The sequence below is a fragment of the Mobula birostris genome, chromosome 13 (genome assembly GCF_030028105.1).
Source record: "Mobula birostris isolate sMobBir1 chromosome 13, sMobBir1.hap1, whole genome shotgun sequence".
NCBI classification, from domain to species: domain Eukaryota; kingdom Metazoa; phylum Chordata; class Chondrichthyes; order Myliobatiformes; family Myliobatidae; genus Mobula; species Mobula birostris.
Genome location: NC_092382.1, coordinates 21,855,708 through 21,875,364, shown reverse-complemented (window position 1 = coordinate 21,875,364; position 19,657 = coordinate 21,855,708). Strand labels below are relative to the sequence as shown.

Sequence of the window (19,657 nt, the reverse complement as noted above, 5' to 3'; positions counted from 1 at the left end):
CATGTTTGTGAACCTCAACATGTTTTTGCGGATTCAGTAGAAACAGAGTTCAATCTCTTTTGGTTTTTTTTTTGCGTTGTTACTGGATGAAAGTCGGATTATTTTTCACTGCATTCGCAGGTATTAGATAAATGATGGAAGACGATGGTATTCGCTGCTATTTAGATGAATGAGAGGAGACTTTATCTGCTTGTTCAGATAAATGAGTAGAGCGGTGACAGGTTTTATACAACATGATGAGACATCTTGACAGGAATGTGGAGAATACGTTTGCTGCTGTAAGGGGAGCTGAAACTGGTGAAGCTAGGTGAGATTATTTTTACGAAGTGGGGCTAATGTGTCTTTGAATTCTCTTCTTCAAAAGAAAAGAGAAGCAGAGTTTTTTTTCGTGTTTAATTCCGCAGAGCACATATTCTTGACTGGCAAGTGAGTGAAGTGTTGCAGGCTGTGGCCGGTTTGGGCCGCTGAGATCACAGTTCAGTCGTGATCATAGAATCAGAGAACAGCGGAACAGAACTGAGAGTCCGAACGCCCTGCTACTAAGTCAACAGGGCCAGCATCAATCTCAGACAAACAGGCCCTGTGTAATTAATGTTTACATCGTTTTCTATTAGTCAATGAGGAGAAACCGTTGATGTTTCCGCAAAGTAAATACGCTGTCAGACAAATTCACCAGCGGGAAATGATCCAAATCTCATATGATGGCGCTGTGATCCTGCAATTTGTTTCCAGTCAGTGAGTAATAAACTGAAGGAGAAGGGTATCCTTATCTTGTTAACGACTTTGACTGGTAGTTATCTCTGGGAGATGGTAATCTTGGCACAGCCGCTCCCGACAATGTTACAACTGCGGACAACTGTTAACGATCGTATTTAAATGGGCCAATTTAAAATCAGAGCAGGTCCAGGCTACGGGGGCACAGTTAAATCTGGGAAAGGGATTGTCCACTGTTCAAGAGAGAACATTATTCCAAATTTATAATGTTTCATCAGATTTGAGAGCGCCCTTCCTTCTGCTGTCTCTGTGCAATAAACCCACAGCGATCTTTGCCCTGAGCTGTCGCTGGAGTTTATAATCTGACAATAAACTGGGCCCAAGGTGAACAATAACTGAAAGCGACGGCACCAACCGAACGGAACCGGGATGCGAGTAGTGATTCCTCTCTGGAGGTGGTAAAATTTCTCGCACTGAAGTATTAATTCTGGGTCGGACCACAAGTTAGAAAGACTCATTCAAGCAAGGTGAATCTTTGTGTGGTTTAACAAAATCGTTGTGGAGGAAGGTGTGGCGTTACATGCCGAATAGCGTGAAGTTCAGGTTTATGAGCGTGTTACCAACTGAACATTGCTCAGGGTGTGTTCACTTACTGTTAGAGTCCATAAAATTCAGATACTCGGATCCCCTGAAACCAGACCCATGAGTTCTGCATCAGGTAGGAACATGGACTGTATTCGGCAGTGTTATGGTATTTTAATAAGCACACTTGTAACGACAGTATTACTAATATTTCTACTATATCAGTATTGTCATTGAAATTGCGCGGCTGTACGGATCTGTGTGCTCGATTATTTTGTATGTGTTTTTTTTTTAGCTAAGACCAGGTAGATCTGGCAGTGATATTTATATTAACAAATATTGTGGTAATTCTCACTGGCCGTAGATTAAAATAGCAAATTCTGCACTCATTAGGCACTTTGCTATGAACTTCCTGTACCTAATAATGTGGCCACTGAGTGCACGTCCAGGGGATTCTGCTGCGTTCCCCGTCCGCTTCAATGCTGACCACTGCGCTGTATTGGCTGGTATTCGATAAAGACGGGGATTTTATTGTATTCGCTGTTACTGAGATGAAGGAGGGGAGATTTTATCCACTAGTGGTTAGATAAATGAATTGAGTCCTTGCTGGGGACACTGAACATCACGCGGAGTCTAGACAGGAATGTGGAAAACATGTTTGCTGCTGTAGGGGGAGATGAAACAGGTGAAGATAGATGAGGTTATTTTACTGAGGTGGAACTAGTGTGTCTTTGGAATTCTCTTCCGCAAAGGGAAAGAGAAGCAGAGCTTTCTTTCAATGTGTTTAATTCCACTGAACACAGATTATTGACAGTCAAGGGAATGGTTTGTTCCAGGCGTTCGCAGGGATGTGTCACTGAGATCACAGTGCGCCTGTGATAATAAAGAATGGCGGAACAGGACAGAGGGAGCGAATGTCTTATAACTATTTAAACATGCCAGCAGCGCACTCTGAGAGATCAGAGAAAAAGTGAATTTAATGTCTGGTGTTTCTCCATCGATCTCAGACGAGGAACGGTTGATGTATTTGTAAAATAAGTGCGATGCCAGGCAAATTCGCCATCGGGAAATAATCATAATTTCTTATGATTCTACTGAGACATGGTAGCTTGTTTCCAGAAAGTGAGTAATAAACTGAAAGGGAAGGGCGTTCTATCTTACTGTTGAATTTCACCGGTTGTTATCTCTGGGAGGTGGTTATCTCGGCACAGTTGCCCCCCAATCGGCCCATTACTGTAATGGTACAATTGCGGCCTTCTGTTAAAACTGGCTTTCTAAACAAGCTGACATTGACTTACCTCCTTCAGGCAGCACTTACAGAATGCCCAGTGTTAAAAAAAAGCAAAAAATACTCCAAATGCATAGTATTTTACAAGAGTTGACGGCGCCCTTCCTTCTCCTCTCTGTGAGTAACAAACCCACAGCGATCTTTGCCCTGAGCTGTCTCTGGAGTTTATAATCTGACAATAAACTGGTCCCGAGGTGAACAATAAATTAAAGCGACGACACCAGCGGAACCGATCCAGGATGCGGGTTGGGCTCCCTCCCTGGGGCAGATCAAATTTTCCAGACAAAGGCAATCATTGCATGGCGCACTGAAGTCGTACTTTTGGCTCGAACCACATGTTAGAAAGGCTCATTCAAAGAAAATGAGTCTTTGCGTTTTTCACTACAAGCGTTGTGGAACAGGGTGCGGCGTGACACGCTGAATAAGCTGAAGTTCAGGTTTATGAGCGAGTTATCAACTGATCATTGCTCAGGGTGTGATCACTTACTGTTAGGGACATAACATTCAGATGCTCGGATTCACTGAGAACAGACTCGGGAGTCCAGCACCAGGTAAGAACAGGAACTGTACTGGGCTGTGTTATGGTGCTCTAATAACCCTATTCGTTACGGAAGTATTTCTAACTTTTCTACCGTATACATACTATCAGTTGCTGTTCCCGGGGAAGCTGAAGCAGGTGAAGATAGATGAGGTGGAACAGTTTTCAAGGGAAACGACACGCAGAGTTTTTTTTTCCCAATATGTTTAATTCCGCAGCGCACAGATTCGAGAATGACAAGGCAGTGAATTATTCCAGGCGGTCGCAGGGATGTGCCACTGAGATCCCAGTCCTGTTGTGAATGGCGGAACAGGACTGAGGGGGTGAATGTCCGGTTACTAATTCAACATACCAGCAGAGCACACTGAGAGATAAGAAACGCAGTGAATTTAATGTTTTTTTTCCCCATCGTTCTCTGAGGAGGAACGGTAGAAGTATTTGTAAATAAATGCGATGCTGGTTGATGTATCTGTGAAGTAAATGGTTTGCCAGGTAAATTCGCCGGCGGGAAATGATCATAATTTCATACGATTGCTGCTGTGACATGGTAACCTGTTTCCAGTCAGTGAGCAATAAACTGAAGGGGAAGGGTGTCCTTATATCGCTGTCGACTTTGGCCATTTGTTATCTCTGGGAGATGCTTATTTCGGCACAGTTGCTCAGTTACTGTAATGGTCCAACTGCAGACAACTGTTAAAAATGGCTCTTTATAAACAGGGTGACCTTGAAGTCAGCTCCAGGCAGAGGGGGCACAGTAAAATCTGGAGAAAGGGAATGCGTCCTGTTCAGAAGAGAACATTATTCCAAATACATAATATTCCATCAGAGTTCAGAGCGCCCTTCCTTTCCCTGTCTCTGTGCAATAAAACCAGGGCGATCTTTGCCCTGAGCTGTCGCTGAGGTTTATCATCTGACAATAAACTGGTGCTAAGGTGAACAATAAATCAAAGCGACGGCACCAGTGGAGCGGACCAGGATGCGGGTTTTCTTCCTCTCCGAAACAGTTCAAATATTCGAGAGAAACGTAATCTTTGCACCGCTTGCACTTAAGTATTAAATCCGGCTCGGACCACTTGTTAGAAAGACGCGTTCAAGCATAATGAGTCTGTCTGTGGTTTAACACAAGCGTTGTGGAACAGGGTGCGGCGTTACAAGCTGAATAGGCTGAAGTTCAGGTTTATGAGCGAGTTATCAACTGAACTTTGCTCAGTGTGTGTTCACTTACTGGTAGGGATATAAAACTCAGATGCTCAGATTTGCAGGAAACTGAATCAGGAGCCTAGCAACAGGTAAGTACAGAGACTATACGGGGAAATGTTATGGTGTTTTATTACGATAGTATTTCTCGTGTTTCTACCAGTTCAATATTGTGGATTAACGGATTCGTGTCTCTTTTTTTTATTCTGTGTATTTTTTTTTCATTGGCAAAGACGGTGTATATCTGTCAGTGATAAAATAAAAATCCCAGCAATAAAATTCGCCGGCAGTTTAAGTAAATATGGAAGTCTGCTCTCAGTGGGCATTTTACTTTGTACAACTTGCACCTAATGGTGTGGGCACTGAGAGTGTTCGGGGTCTCCTGCTGCTCTACGCCGTCCAAAATCAATGTTCGGCGTTCAGTGACGCCCTTCTGCACCCCGCTGTTGGGCGCATGGTTATTTGAGTTACTGTCGCCTTCCTGTCAGATTATATCAGTCTGGCCAATCTCCTTGATCTCTCTCATTAACAAGGCGTTTTCGTCCGCAGAACTGCCGCGATTTTGGGCGTGCAAATCCAAGGAGAAGGGCATCCAATTTGATAACTTTTTCGCTGTTAAAATAAAGAACTATATAAAAGAAATGTGTCATATAAACAGATAGTATTTAAAATGATTAGCAAACTGAGGAACATCTGTAGCGGCCAATTCTAACCAAACCAAGTTGTCATTGCCTGCGATCCCCACGGACTTGATATACTTGTATGATGCGCCCTCGGCTCCAATAAAGGTTGTTTCAAAAGTCAAAGGTATGTACTCGATCCTTTATTAGCGATCGGCAAACGTACAACCTTGAAGCAAAGACGCGTACAAGTACACAAGTGTAACCTCAGCGTAAACGAGCCGATGATTGCAGAAGATACGCCCCCCGGCTGAATACTGCGCCGAACAAAGCATAAATATGTAACTGATCCCTTCGCGTTTACCACGTCGCCACTGATGCGACAAGTTACCATAAAAAGCATCATAAATACACAACGCAGAATACAATGCAGATAGAGAACAGATACGTGGCTCCCACACACAGGCTCAGCTCTGATACAGGGTTTTCCACCTGGAATATTAACAGGCTGTCTGTTTTGTTGAATAATTCTAGTATTTTGTTTATTTATTTTAAAAGCGTTTTTGTCAGCTCGCTCTTTTGGATGCATGGCGGATCTACATTGTGTTTAACAAGTGTCATGTAACTCTGATAATGGCCATCTGAATGCTCAAAGAAATCTTGACCGGAGTTCAGGCGTTAATTATGTTCTTAAGGTCCTGCTGGAGAAACTATAGTGCTTCAGGACAAAATGTCGCGAAGTTATGGGTGATTCTGCGTTGTTCAGGATGTCAGAGGGTTTCTATATAGACTCAAACCGCATATTGCCAGAAGCGTCAACGTCAGGCGATGTTAAACTGAAATGAGACGGTGAGAATCAGGTGTGACTGAGAAATCTGTATAATTCAGTGACGAGAGGAATAGATGTCCCATTTGTCCATTACTCACCATAGCACCACCAGTGGTAGGAGGACCAAAGCAGTCTGCTCAGCCTGTCTAACCATTCCATGGACACATCACTCCCGGTCCAAGACACAGGATTGGTTCCTAAAACAGAATTGCCTACAATATAGCGAGCAGATACCCTGGAGAATCCTGGCCCAGTGTACAATCCATGGAGAGAGTGGAAATGGGCATTGTGTGGCTGTGGGTAGCTGGCCGCGGGTAGGTCAGGCCATGTCAAGATGTTTGGAAGAGAACGACTCAGTTAAAGTGCTTTCATTTACACCTCAAATAATAGCTGAATATTCTGTTAATCTTGTTTGTTACAAAGCAGAAAAATCTGACCAGAACTGTCCTCAAAATGGATAACGGAATGAGCAGTGGAGGAGTTCCAGTGACGTCAACATCGGGAAAGGACACGGGTATGTTGGCGAATTATTTTAATTTATAAATATTGCCTTGACTACGTGTCTGGATTTAATTCAATATCGGCAAGTCACAAAATATTTGTGAAAACTGAGCAGAGAGATGAGAGAGAGAGTTACCATCTCTGGGGGAAACACAGTCACACGTGGAAGGGGTACAATTACCGTCTGCTCCTGCTCCTCCAGAAGATTGAGATACACATTAAAACAGTGAGGTGTTCCAGAGCACAGGAATTTTGCAGATGCTGGAAGTTTCGAGCAGCACAAAGACACACAAAATTTTGGCTGACTCAGCAGGTCAGGCAGCATCCATCGAGAGGAATAAACAGTTAACGTTTCAAACCAGGACCACAAGGAATAGAAAGTAATCTGACAATATCCAGAATTTCTGCCCCTTCATTTCCAGTCTGATGAAGGGCCTTGGCCCGAAACGTTCATTGTTTATTCTCCACCGTAGATGCTGCCTGGCATGCTGAGTACCTCCAGAAATTTGTGAGATATCCCAGAGATTTTCTGAGGAAGGGGTTGACCGGAATTGCAGAAAGTAACCCAGGGCAAAGCAGTGGTGATGGGCAGTACCAGGAGAGTGATGGTGATGGGTTACTACTGTATATTCCCAGCAATAGGCAGAGTCCTTTCCAAACACGGAGGTATATTCTCGGGGACACGAAACAGCAGCCTTCCACAGATGGAACTATACCCCCTTCTACACCCCCGGTGCCCCCCAACACGCACCCCCCCCGGCCCAAGCCCTTTCCTCTCCCCCCCCCCCCACCCAACCAATGTATATATATTCGGACTGTATTTGGTGATCTTGTGGGCACATGGCCAAGTGGTTAAGGCATTCGACTAGCGATCTGAATGTCGTGAGTTCGAGCCCCAGCCGAGGGAATGTGTTGTGTCCTTGAGCAAGACACCTAATCACACATTGCTCTGCGATGACACTGCTGCCAAGCTGTATGGGTCCTAATGCCCTTCCCTTGGACAACATCAGTGTCGTGGAGAGGGGAGACTTGCAGCATGGGCAACTGCTGTCTTCCATACAAATTTGCCCAGACCTGCGCCCTGGAGTGTGAAGACTTTCCGGGCGCAGATCCATGGTCTCGCAAGACTAACGGCTGCCTTTATTATTTGGTGATCTTTAGGTTCCAGAGAGAAAGTTGCTGCCCAATATGGGGTCGGTAAATTCTTTAATTTTCGCCATTTTCCTTCACAGGTCCGAGCTCAGTGATCACCGAGCTCCTGGCAAGCTGGGACGATTTCCAGCTGCTGCAGTTGACGGATTTCTACCGGGACAGGCTGGAGCAGGCGATGGAAGGAGGGGTGCACGGAGTGAGCCTGGCGTTAACGGCCAAGAATCAGTTCAGCGGAGAGGAACATCGGGTGAGTGGGAGGGAGAATGGGTTTGAATGTTCACACGTCACAGGACTGATGGGTGTCGGAACTCTGACTCAGCGGATAATAAAGCATAAAAATAAATCAGAAATGAATATATATAATTCTTAAAACTGTGAATTTGAAGGAATGATTAAAAAAAGGTGTAAACACTCCAGTGGCGGCTCAATGTTCAGAGCGAGGGGAGCCGGTAACAATTGTATGAGGTAGCAGTAAAGGAGTTTAAGTGGAAATATGGTAGGAACTTTCATTCTGGGAAGACTGTACAGCGTGACGGTACGATGTCAGTGAGAATTGGGGCATCAGTCATGGATGCCACAGGAGCTGGAGTGTGTTCTGTTCTGGGTGGAGATGATTGTGTTACAATCTGTAACTGCAAACAGTGTGGATCGGGGAATACTGCCATGTTGTAATGTGTAATCACTGAATAAACCTCCACCAGAAAAGGCAAAGGAAAGGCGTCAGGTGTCAGCCGGTAATCCGCTGTCATGTTGGACACTGGCCGACTGAGGAAATGAATCACAACATCTTCTCTGCAACTTCTCTGAGACTGTTCACTCTGTTATAAAAATCTTCCTAACTTCTTCATCAGTGATCATTATTTTCTGATTTCTGTTTACACCATCTAATCCAGTGAGGAATTATTTATGGATTTTGACTGCTCAGTGTGATCCCGTTACAGAGCACATTATTTACTTCTCATTCTCTGTGTGAATCTGTCAGTCCCCAATATGTTCACCGTTACTCTTCACAGAAAATCTCTGATCTCGCTGATAAGGGAGAGCGGGCGGACAGTTCTAAACTCCTCCTGAGCCTGGTGATGGAGAAGGGCTCCCGCGCCCGGAGGGTGATGTGGGAAACCTTTGTGAAAATGCAGAACTGTGTCCCAAATTTGGACAAAATACTGAAGGAAATACAGATATATGGTGAGATAATATCAGCAATTAATTTAAATTTGGATCACAACACAGCACACTTTACAAATTTACAAAAATGATTTCCTCAATTTGTTTAAATTCATCAGGTTGTGATCCCTCCCATCGACCAATTCCCGCTCAACTTTTACTAGAGTTTCTCAGTGAGCTGAAAGGTAAGTGACCGTGCATTGAACATTGCAGAGTATAACACTGAGATAAGCCATTAGGCCTATCATATTGTGCCGAAACAGCTAAGAAGTAAATCAGACACACCCAAGCTCTAATCTCTGCTTCCTACACCATGTCCATATGCGTCCATCTTCCTTACATCCATGTGTCTATCCAAACGTCTCTCAGAAGTCTCTAACAATTTGCCTCTACCACCGTACCAGGCAGTGCATTCCAGGCATCCACGACTCTCTGATTTAAAAAAAAAACTATCTCTCACATCTCCCATAATCCAACCCCCTCTCACCTTCACTGCAGGCCCTCTAGTAATAGACATTTGAACCCCAGGAAACCTATTCTCTCTGTCTACTCTATCTAAGCCTCTCATAATGTTGTCAACCTGTGTCAGAGCTCCCTCGGCCTCTGATGGTCCAGAGAAAACAATCTAATTTTCTCCAGCCTCTCGTGATAGCACATGCCCTCTGAACCAGACAGCATCCTGGTGAATCTCTTGTGCTCCCTCTCTAAAGCCTCAACATCCCTCCGGTAGTGGGGAAATTGGAACGGTACGCAATGGCCCAGATGTGGCTGAAGCAGAGTTCATAATGTTGAAACCTGACCTCTGTTTCCACCAACGGTGGTACTTTACGTCGGGCGGTTAAATTGTTGAGCCACAAAAATCTGACCAGGTAAATGTTGGGACTGTGACAGAGAACACAGTGAGACACAGGGAAACATGTTTCCTAGAGGGAGAGATTTCAAAGAACATTTTGAGGAAAGAGGCAGAGAGCTGGCGAGTTTGACTAGAGTTGTCACACCGCTCTGGCACCTGCAACTACAGATCCCCACCGGAGTCTGGGTGGAGAAGGGGGTGATCCGGAGAATGAAAAAAAACACACGAAAAAGTCAAAACCTTCTCTTGCCAGTCACTGCCCCCTCCTGAACAGCCTCATCCTTAACCATTTTCTAAACTCCCCCAGTTCCTGCAGATTATCTTTTCTTAGAGTTGGGCGTCCACTGAAGTTCCAGTCACAGAATAGTAATAATAGCATCACTTTAGTTAGAAAAGCAGGTAACATCCCAACCGGTCTGTTCAACCACAGAGCAGCATATGAACACCGCTGTGTTCACATCTGCACTCCCCAGTACAAACACTGCTACAGTGTTAGAGAGGGTGAGATTGGGGGACATATTCCTCAGCTCAGTCCACAGAAGCTGAAATTCCTGTCTACCGGCGTTGTGTGATGGACACTGTGGAAGGGTGAGAGATGGGAATTAGGACAGGGAAACCGAGAGTTGTGGGATCGTGACAAGGAAGGTGCAAAGGACTGAAAACATCTATAAATAATATTGTAATTAGTTAAATTGTGATGGTCTGGATGGGAAGCTCACTACATCCATAAACCCATCATGTCAGTGAGAATGGAGCCCGGGACAGTGCATGGGCTCAGAGATTGTGAGGCTTCATCATCGCAGACTGAGTTGGATAGAGGAGAGAGCGTAAGAAAGACAAATATCACAAAACTTATTAACATTGCATCAGCCCATGTTTCACTGATTATTCGAACCTCTTAACAGAAATATAAGGAATTTCAGCCAGAATCTTGGTTCAGTCTCTTTCATTTACAAGAACAAATCCCAAAGACAATAATTTAAATCTGAGACCAGAGATAGACAAATCAGGAAGTTTACAAACTACTCACGTCTTTGTCACCTCTGTTAATGATGTTCCAGTCCACATCCGGTCAATGAAAACCCCCAGTTTCCCTGCACCATGGGTTTGGTAAATCGCCACAAGCTTGTCCTTCACTAATCCTCATGTTGTTTGCCGAGGGAACAGACATGACAGTGAATTTCCCACAACCATTTCTGAATATCAAACAGATACACTCCCTGATTATTGAAGAACATCATTTCTCCCATTCTCACACTCTCTAAAGTAAATATGTACACAATCAATGTTTTCCTACGCTCCCAATCACAGCCAAATACATTGAATGGAGACCCCAAACACTCCTGACAGGGTCCTAAAACACTGTGAGACCCCAGACGTCCCTGACAGGGTCCTGACACACTTTGAGGCCCCACACACCCCTGTCAGAGTCGTGACATACTGTGAGACCCCGCACACCCCTGACAGGGTGATGACACAATGTGAGACCCTACAAGACCCTAACAATGTCCTGACACACTGTGAGACGCCATCCACTCCTGACAGGGTCCTAACACACTGTGACACCCCCAACACGTCCCTGACAGGGTCCTGACAGACGGTGTAACCCCACACACTGCTGACAGCATCCTGACAGATTGAGAGTCCCCAAACACCCCTGACAGGTCCCGGACACACTGTGAGATGACACACATCCATGAAAGGGGCCTGGCACACTGTGAGACCACACACACCCCTGTCAGGGTCCTGACACACTGTGAGACCCTGCACAACTTTGACAGGGTGCTGACACACTGTGAGACCCCACACTCCCCTGACAGGGTCCTGACACACTGTGAGACACCACACACCACTCTCAGTGTCCTAAATCACCCCTGACAGTGTCCTGAAACACTGTGAGACCACAGACATCCCTGACAGGGTCCTGACACAGTGTGACACCCGACACACACCTGGCAGGGTCCTGACACATTGTGAGACCCCACACACTCCTGACAGGTTCCTGACAGACTGTGAGACCCCCCACACACTTGACAGGTTGCTGACACACTGTCAGAACCCACACACCACTGACAGTGTCCTGATACACTGTGAGAACCCACACACACCTGATTGGGCCCTGACACACCACACACACCTGACAGGGTCCTGACACACTGTGAGATATTACATATCCTTGATAGGGTCCTGACACACGGTGAGACCCCACACACCCCTGACAGGGTCCTGACACACTGTGAGACCCATGATGTACCTGAAAGTGTCCTGACACTCTGTGAGACACCAAACACCCCTGACAGGGTCCTGAGACACTGTGAGACCGCACACACCCCTGACAGGGTCCTGACACACTGTGAGACCCCACACATCCATGACAGGGTCCTGACAGACCGTGAGACCCCACACGTCCCTGACAGTGTCCAAACACACTGTGAGACCCCGCACACCCTTGCCAGGGTCCTGACACACTGTGATACCTCGCACACCCCTGGCAGGTTCCTGACAGACTGTGAGACACCACACACACCTGACAGGGTCCTGACACACTGTGAGACCCCACACACTCCTGGCAGGGTCCTGACACACTGTGATACCCCACACACGCCTGACACGGTACTGACACGCTGTGAGACACCACACGCTATTGACAGGTTCCTGACACACTGTGAGACCCTGCACACGTCTGACACGGTCCTGGCATACTGTGAGACCCAACACACCCCTGTTAGGGGACTGAAACTCTGTGAGACCCGACACACTCCTGACAGGGTGCTGACACAGCGTGAGACACCACACACCCCTGACAGTGCCCTGACACACTGTCAGAACCCACACACCCCTCACAGTGTCCTTATACACTGTGAGAACCCACACACCCCTGACAAGGTCCTGACACACTGTGACACCCCACACATGTCTGACAAGGTCTTGACACACTGTGAGAACCCAATGTGAAACCTCACAAGTCCCTGACAAGGTCCTTACGCACTGTGAGACACCACACACTCTTTTGGGCGTCCTGACATACTGTGATAACCCGCACACCCCTGACAGGTTCCTGACACAATGTGAAACCCCAGAAGTATGACAGTATGACAATGAGACCTTACACAACCCTGACAGGGTCCTGACACATTGTGAGATACCACACACCTCTGACAGGATCCTGACACACTGTGAGACCGCACACAACCGGACAGGGTCCTGAGACACTGTGAGACCCCAACCGTCCCTGACAGGGTGCTGACACACTGTGAGACCTCGCAAGCCCTTGACAGGTTTCTGACAGACTGTGAGAAAGCACACACACCTTGCAGTGTCCTGAAGCACTGTGATACCCCAGACGTCCATGATAGTGTCCTGACACACTGTGAGACCCCACACACGCCTCACAGGTTCCTGACAGACTGTGAGACCCCACACACCCCTGATAGTGTCCTGACACACTGTGAGACCCGACACACCCCTGACAGGTTCCTGACAGACTGTGAGACCCCACACACCCCTGACAGGGTCCTGACAGACTGTGAGACCCCACACACCCCTGACAGGGTCTTGACACACTGTGAGACACCACACACCCCTGACAGGTTCCTGACACACTGTGAGACACCACATGTCCCTGACAGGGTCCTGACACTGTGAAACCCCAGAAAACCTTGGCAGTGTGCTGACAAACTGTGAGACCACACATACCCTGACACACTGTGAGACCCCACACACCACTCTGTGTCCTAAATCACCCCTGACAGCGTCCTGACACACCGTGAAACCCCACAAGTACCTAGCATGTACCTGTCACACTGTGAAACCTCACACACCCATGACAAGGTCCTGACACACTGTGAGACTACACACACCCCTGACAGGGTCCTGACGGACTGTGAGACCCCACACACCCCTGACAGGGTCCTGACACACTGTGAGACCCCACACACCCCTGATAGGGTCCTGACAGACTGTGAGACACCAAACGCCACTGTTAGTGTCCTAAATCACCCCAGACAGTGTCCTGAAACACTGTGAGACCACAGACATCCCTGACAGTGTCCTGACAGACCATGAGACCCCACACACTCCTGACAGGGTCCTGACACAGCATGAGACCCCACACACCCCTGACAGGGTCCAGAAACACCATCAGATCCCACACACCCCTGACAGCGTCCTGACACACTGCGTGACACCACACACCTCTGACAGGGTCCGGACACACTGTGAGACCTTACACACCCCTGACAGGGACCTGACACAGTGTGAGACCACACACGTCCCTGACAGTGTCCTGACACAATGTGAAACCCCACACAACCTTGGCAGGGTGCTGACGCACTGTGAGATACCACACACCCCTGACAGGGTCCTGACACACTGTGAGACACCACACACCCCTGACGGGGTCCGGACACACTGTGAGGCACAACACACCACTCTCAGTGTCCTAAATCAGCTGGGATGGTGTCCTGAAACGCTGTGAGACCACAGACGTCCCTGACAGGGTCCCGACACATCGTGAGACCCCACACACCCCTGACGGGTTCCTGAAACACCATGAGACCCCACACGTCCCTGACAGGTTCCTGACACAATGAGACACCCCACACACCCCTGACAGCGTCCTGACACACTGCGAAACCCCACAAGTACCTGACAGTGTCCTTACACACTGTGAGTCCGCACACGTCCCTGACAGGGTCCTGACACACTGTGAGACCCCACGCACCCCTGACAGGGTCCTGACATACTGTGACACCCTATACATCCCTGGCAGGTTCCTGACACACTGTGACACCCCACACATGTCTGACAGGGTCTTGACACACTGTGAGAACCCATACACACCTGACCGGTTCCTGACATACTGTCCGGACCCACACACAACTGACAAGGTCCTCACACACTGTGAGACCCCACACACTCCTGGCAGTGTTCGGACACACTGTGAGACACCAAGTGCCACTGTCAGCGTCCTAAATATCCCCAGACAGTGTCCTGAAACACTGAGACCACAGACATCCCTGACAGGGTCCTGACACACCATGAGACCACACACAGTCCTGACAGGGTCCTGACGCACTGTGAGACCCCACATGTCCCTGATATGTTCCTGACACACTCTGAGACCCTGCACACATCTAACAGAGTCCTGACACACTGTGAGACCCCACATATCCATGACAGAGCCCTGACACACTGTGAGACCCCACAAGTCCCTGACAGGGTCCATACACACTGTGAGACACCACACACTCTTGACAGCGTCCTGACATACAGTGATACCCCGCACACCCCTATAAGGGTCCTAAAACATTGTGACCCACACGTCCCTGGCAGGGCCCTGACACACTGTGACACCCCACACAGTCCAGGCAGGGTTCTGACACACTGTGAGACCCCACACACCTCTGACAAGGTTCTAAAACACTGTGAGACCCCACACACCCGTGACAAGGTCCTGACAGACAGTGAAACCCCACACGACCCTGACAGGGTCCTGACACACTGTGAGACCCCACACACCCCTGACAGGGTCCTGAGACTCTGTCGGATCCCACACACTCCTGGCAGGGTCCAGACAGGGTCCAAACACCCACGACAGGATTCGAACACACTTTATGATCCCACACACCCCAACCACCCACCCACAGTGCAGGTGCTGATCAGCATAGCTACCACTTTGTATTTTGAATAAGTAATGGTGAGAGGGGAGAGGGACCTGTGATTGCCCGACCTGTTCCTTTGACAGAATGCCCACTACCTTTTTCTCCATCTCCATACGCCACATCAACACTGGGGAGTAAAAGTTTCTTCCACAGGAATAAATGACAGCTGTGACAGTAGTGGGAGGTTGTCCAGTATGGGACATTTGGGGGACAGTGAACTACCCGGGAAATACTCACCTTCACAGCACAGTTAATTGTGAAAATGTGATGATCTGGTGTTTATCTAGACCAGGCCTCCGTCCAGTCTAGGGTCTGTTAATGGAATTTACTTTACTGTACGAGCATCCATTGATTAATCCAATTAATGCAATAGCTTTGAGCTAACTCTTGTGTATTTAAATACTGAGTTCTGAGTTGAGGCATCTAACAGTTTGTTCACTGTCTGTTCCCATGGAAGATGTTCAACAGAAACACAAGGAGACTCTGCGGGCACAAACTGAAACCCTGAGAGTGAACACGATCCTGATGAGGGAGAAGGTGAAGGTTTTCCAGCTGGTTGATCGATACGCTGAGCTCACGGTCATTTCTACTGTCCGAGATCGGAGACTGGTGGAACATGAGCTGCTGGCAAGAGGCAGAGACCACGAGGAGTGGAGAGAGGAACATCTCCGCGGAGAGCTGGAAAAAATCCGCACTGATCAGCTGTTCCAGAGCAGCTTTTCCCGGAGTAATTCCAAATGTGGGCGTTCGGCAGCAGTGGCCGGAGTCCCGGGAATCGGGAAAACAACAATGGTACAAAAGATTGTCCATGACTGGGCCACAGGGAAAATATACCAACAATTCCAGTTTGTCTTCAGTTTCAAATTCCGGGATTTAAACACCATCACTTGTCAAATAAACCTGAGGGAACTGATTCTGGATCAGTATCCTTACTTTGGGAATTTACTCAGAGAGGTCTGGAAGAACCCAGAGGGATTGCTGTTTATATTTGATGGTTTGGATGAATTCAATGACAAAATTGATTTTGCTGACAGTCAGAGAAACACAGAACCTCGGTCCACATGCACAGATCCTGAATTCAAGTGCAAGGTGTCTGACATTTTGTACAGTTTAATCCAGCACAAGCTGCTCCCAGGGTGTTCAGTGCTGGTCACCACCCGTCCCACTGCGTTACATTTATTGAAAATGGCAGAGATCAGTGTCTGTGCTGAAATCCTGGGATTTGTTGGCAAGGAACAGAAGGAGTATTTCATCAGGCATTTTGAAGATCAGACGGTGGCAGCAGCTGTTTTCAAACACGTGGAGGAGAACAAGATTCTGTACACCATGAGCTACAACCCCTCCTACTGCTGGATCCTCGCTCTGGCACTGGGCCCCTTTTTCACACAAAGAGTCAGCGACCCGCAGCGAGTTCCCAAGACCATCACCCAACTGTATTCCTACTATATTTACAACTTCCTGAAAAACCACGGCCGTGAGATTGAGAACCCCCGTGATGTGTTTCTCAGGGTTGGTCAGATGGCCTTCAGAGGGGTGTCCCAGAAGAAGATTGTGTTCACAGATGGAGATTTGATCAACTACAATCTGCAGCCTTCCCAGTTCCTGTCCGGGTTCCTGATGGAGCTTTTGGAGAGAGAGGATTCTGCCCGGAGCGTGGTGTACACATTCCCACACCTCACCATCCAAGAGTTTGTAGCTGCTATCGCACAATTCCTGACTCTACATCCCGAGAATATCCTGAAATTCCTCACTGAAGCCCACAGCACGACAGATGGGCGATTTGAGGTATTTCTCCGTTTCGTTGCTGGTCTCTCCAACCCAATGACAGCTCGGGGCCTGGAGGAGTTTCTGGGTCCATTTCCTCATCAAACAACCTGCCGGGTGATTGACTGGGTGAAGGAGGAGGTTAAACGCCAGAGTGGAAACACATGGAGTGAATCTGGTAAAAGGAGTCTCCTGAACACATTGCACTACCTGTTTGAGTCTCAGAATCGTGGACTGGCTCAGGCCACACTGGGATCTGTGGAAACACTTTCATTCAGTGGAATGACACTGACCCCGATTGACTGCGCGGTCCTGTCTCATGTCATCGGACTCTGTGATAGAATAAAACGTCTCGACCTGGAGTACTGTCACATTCACTGTGAGGGAATCCAGCGGCTGGGACCCGGGCTGCACAAGTGCCGGGAGTTGAGGTAACTTGATTTATCTCTCACTCTGAACTGTGAAACTGTTCCATTGTGTTGTTTCGATGTAAAGGGATTTGGGTAAATCTGTGATAAATCAGATTGAGAAGAGTTGTGACAAACGCCATCCCCTTACCTCCTGTGGGATTTCTCTTAGCTGTTACCCTTCTCCTGTGGGATCTCTCTTATCCCTGCCCCTTCCGACCCTCTCACGTCAGGAACACGTTTCTAACCATCGAGGAATGGGACAGAATATGTGGAGTTTACAGGGTCACACCGACAGACTAAATTACCGACATTCGGTGAATACCCTGGAGCTGGACAGTGAGGGACATTGGCGGTGATGGGAACTCCGATCAGTGATTTACTGAAGGGTTTAATGTTTCCTGAAATATCCGAGTGAGAGAAATTCCCTCAGACCCACGGTTTGAATCACTTTGTTCATCAATTTGTCTGTTTGTGTTTAGACTGAGTGGTAATAAACTGGGAGATTCAGGAGTGAAACTGGTGTCTGCGGCTCTGAGGAACCCGGAGTGTAAAATACAGAAACTGGTGTAAGTACCAGACTGTGGGAGATTATGTTTACAGTCACTGGGTGTCTGACACTGAACATTAATGTGATCAGTAATTGTGTTACTGATAAACACTGGGGATTTGTACCATCTCCTGTCTCTCTGTGTCCTTCACCCTCACTCTCTCTCATCTCCAGGCTGGAAAGTGTCGGTCTCACAGATTCTGTTGCCGAGGATCTCGTCTCCGCTCTCAGTACAAACCCATCTCTGACGGGGCTGGACCTGGGATTAAACTCGCTGACAGACCGAACTGTCCCCGCTCTCCGCCGCCTCATATTGACCCTCCCGAGTCTGGAGCGGATCTGGTGAGTGTTTGTGTTAATGTTCAATGTGATAAAATATCAGCGGATCCGCGGGTTTTCTGGTGATATTTGTCTGTGAGTGTTGTCCCCTGTTACTGACACTGTTGTGTAATCTGTTTATTTCATCTTTATTCTCCCATCTGTTTCAGGCTGTGGTACAATAGGTTCAGTGAGACCGGGGAGAAGGAACTGAGATCTCTGCAGGGAGTCAAACCTGGACTGAGAGTGACCGTGTGAACATCTGAATGTGTGAACATCCCCGCCCGCGGGATGCCGACATTTTGGCCGATTCCACGCGCCAGGTTTAATTCCCAACCGTTTTTAACGGAACTAGCTTCACGCTCGCGCTCGCGCTGTGCGTCGTTCGCTGTTCTCCCGTGGTGACGTATTTCCACCTCCTGTCCAGCGCGCTGCTTCCGCCGGATGTGCGGTTTCGAGAGCCCGGGGAATGACACAGACAGGAAGAGCCCGGGGGCCGGTGCTCAGTCTGGGACACCGGTGTCCCGGGGTGGGATTATCCCGGGAGTACGTAATGCTGGCTGGCCTGCTGCGTTCACGGGCAACTTTTACGTTTGATGCCGGGGAATTACACAGTCAAGAAGGGCCCGATGATGGCGGGTTTTTTTCTGAGACAACGGTGACTCCTGACCGGCGTGGATAACTGCACTCACATCATCTCTATACTGATTCCACAACCTACGGACTCACTTTCAAAGAATTTACAACTCATGTCATTATTATTTAATATTTTATTTGCACAAATTTCCCTTCCTTTGCACGTTGCTTGTTGATTAGTCTTTGTTTTTGTATAGTTTTTCATAAATTCTGCTATATTGATTTATTGTCCTGTAAATGACTGCAATAAAATGAATCTCGGGGTAGTATATGGTGACAAATAAGAACTTTGATAATAAGCAACACGCATCAAAGTTGCTGGTGAACGCAGCAGGCCAGGCAGCATCTCTAGGAAGAGGTGCAGTCGACGTTTTAGGCCGAAACCATTCGTGAGGACGAACTGAAGGAAGAGCTAGTAAGAGATTTGGAAGTGGGAGGGGGAGGGGGAGATCCAAAATGATAGGAGAAGACAGGAGGGGGAGGGATGGAGCCAAGAGCTGGACAGTTCATTGGCAAAAGGGATATGAGACGATCATGGGACAGGAGGTCCAGGGAGAAGGAAAAGGGTGAGGAGGGGGATACCCAGAGGATGGGCAAGGGGTATAGTCAGAGGGACAGAGGGAGAAAAAAGAGAAATAATAAATAAATATGTCTGGGGCCCTGACTGTCCAAACACACACTCCCGGGGTTAGACACAGCGTGAAGCTCCCTCCACACTGTCTCATCACACACTCCCGGGGTCAGACACAGCGTGAAGCTCCCTCCACACTGTCTTATCACAGACTCCTGGGGTGAGACACAGCGTGAAGCTCCCTCCGCGCTGTCCCATCACACAATCCCAGCGACTCCCTTGTCCATTCGTCCCCCCCCCCCCCATCCCT

At 48.0% G+C, this 19,657-nt stretch overlaps 2 protein-coding genes across 2 annotated transcripts in view; both read left to right on the top strand.

The window, feature by feature from the left end:
- Positions 1–19,657, top strand: part of LOC140208536 (uncharacterized) — a 541,825-nt gene that overhangs the window by 337,383 nt on the left and 184,785 nt on the right. The gene's annotated exons all lie outside the window — the stretch shown is intronic.
- LOC140207492 (NACHT, LRR and PYD domains-containing protein 3-like) lies at positions 6,186–18,438 on the top strand. The gene is made up of 8 exons (XM_072276016.1): positions 6,186–6,282; positions 7,502–7,668; positions 8,435–8,606; positions 8,705–8,770; positions 15,559–17,296; positions 17,755–17,841; positions 17,997–18,164; positions 18,311–18,438. Exons 1-8 carry the CDS (start codon positions 6,222–6,224, stop codon positions 18,396–18,398), a joined length of 2,547 nt encoding a protein of 848 aa, XP_072132117.1. The 5' UTR covers positions 6,186–6,221; the 3' UTR covers positions 18,399–18,438.

Coding starts and splice junctions, on each gene's coding strand:
- LOC140207492 (XM_072276016.1), top strand. CDS start 6,222: ATGGATAACGGAATGAGCAGTGGAGGAGTTCCAGTGACGTCAACATCG. Junction 8,607..8,704: donor GAAGGAAATACAGATATATG/GTGAGATAATAT, acceptor TAAATTCATCAG/GTTGTGATCCCTCCCATCGA. Junction 17,842..17,996: donor TGTAAAATACAGAAACTGGT/GTAAGTACCAGA, acceptor TCTCATCTCCAG/GCTGGAAAGTGTCGGTCTCA.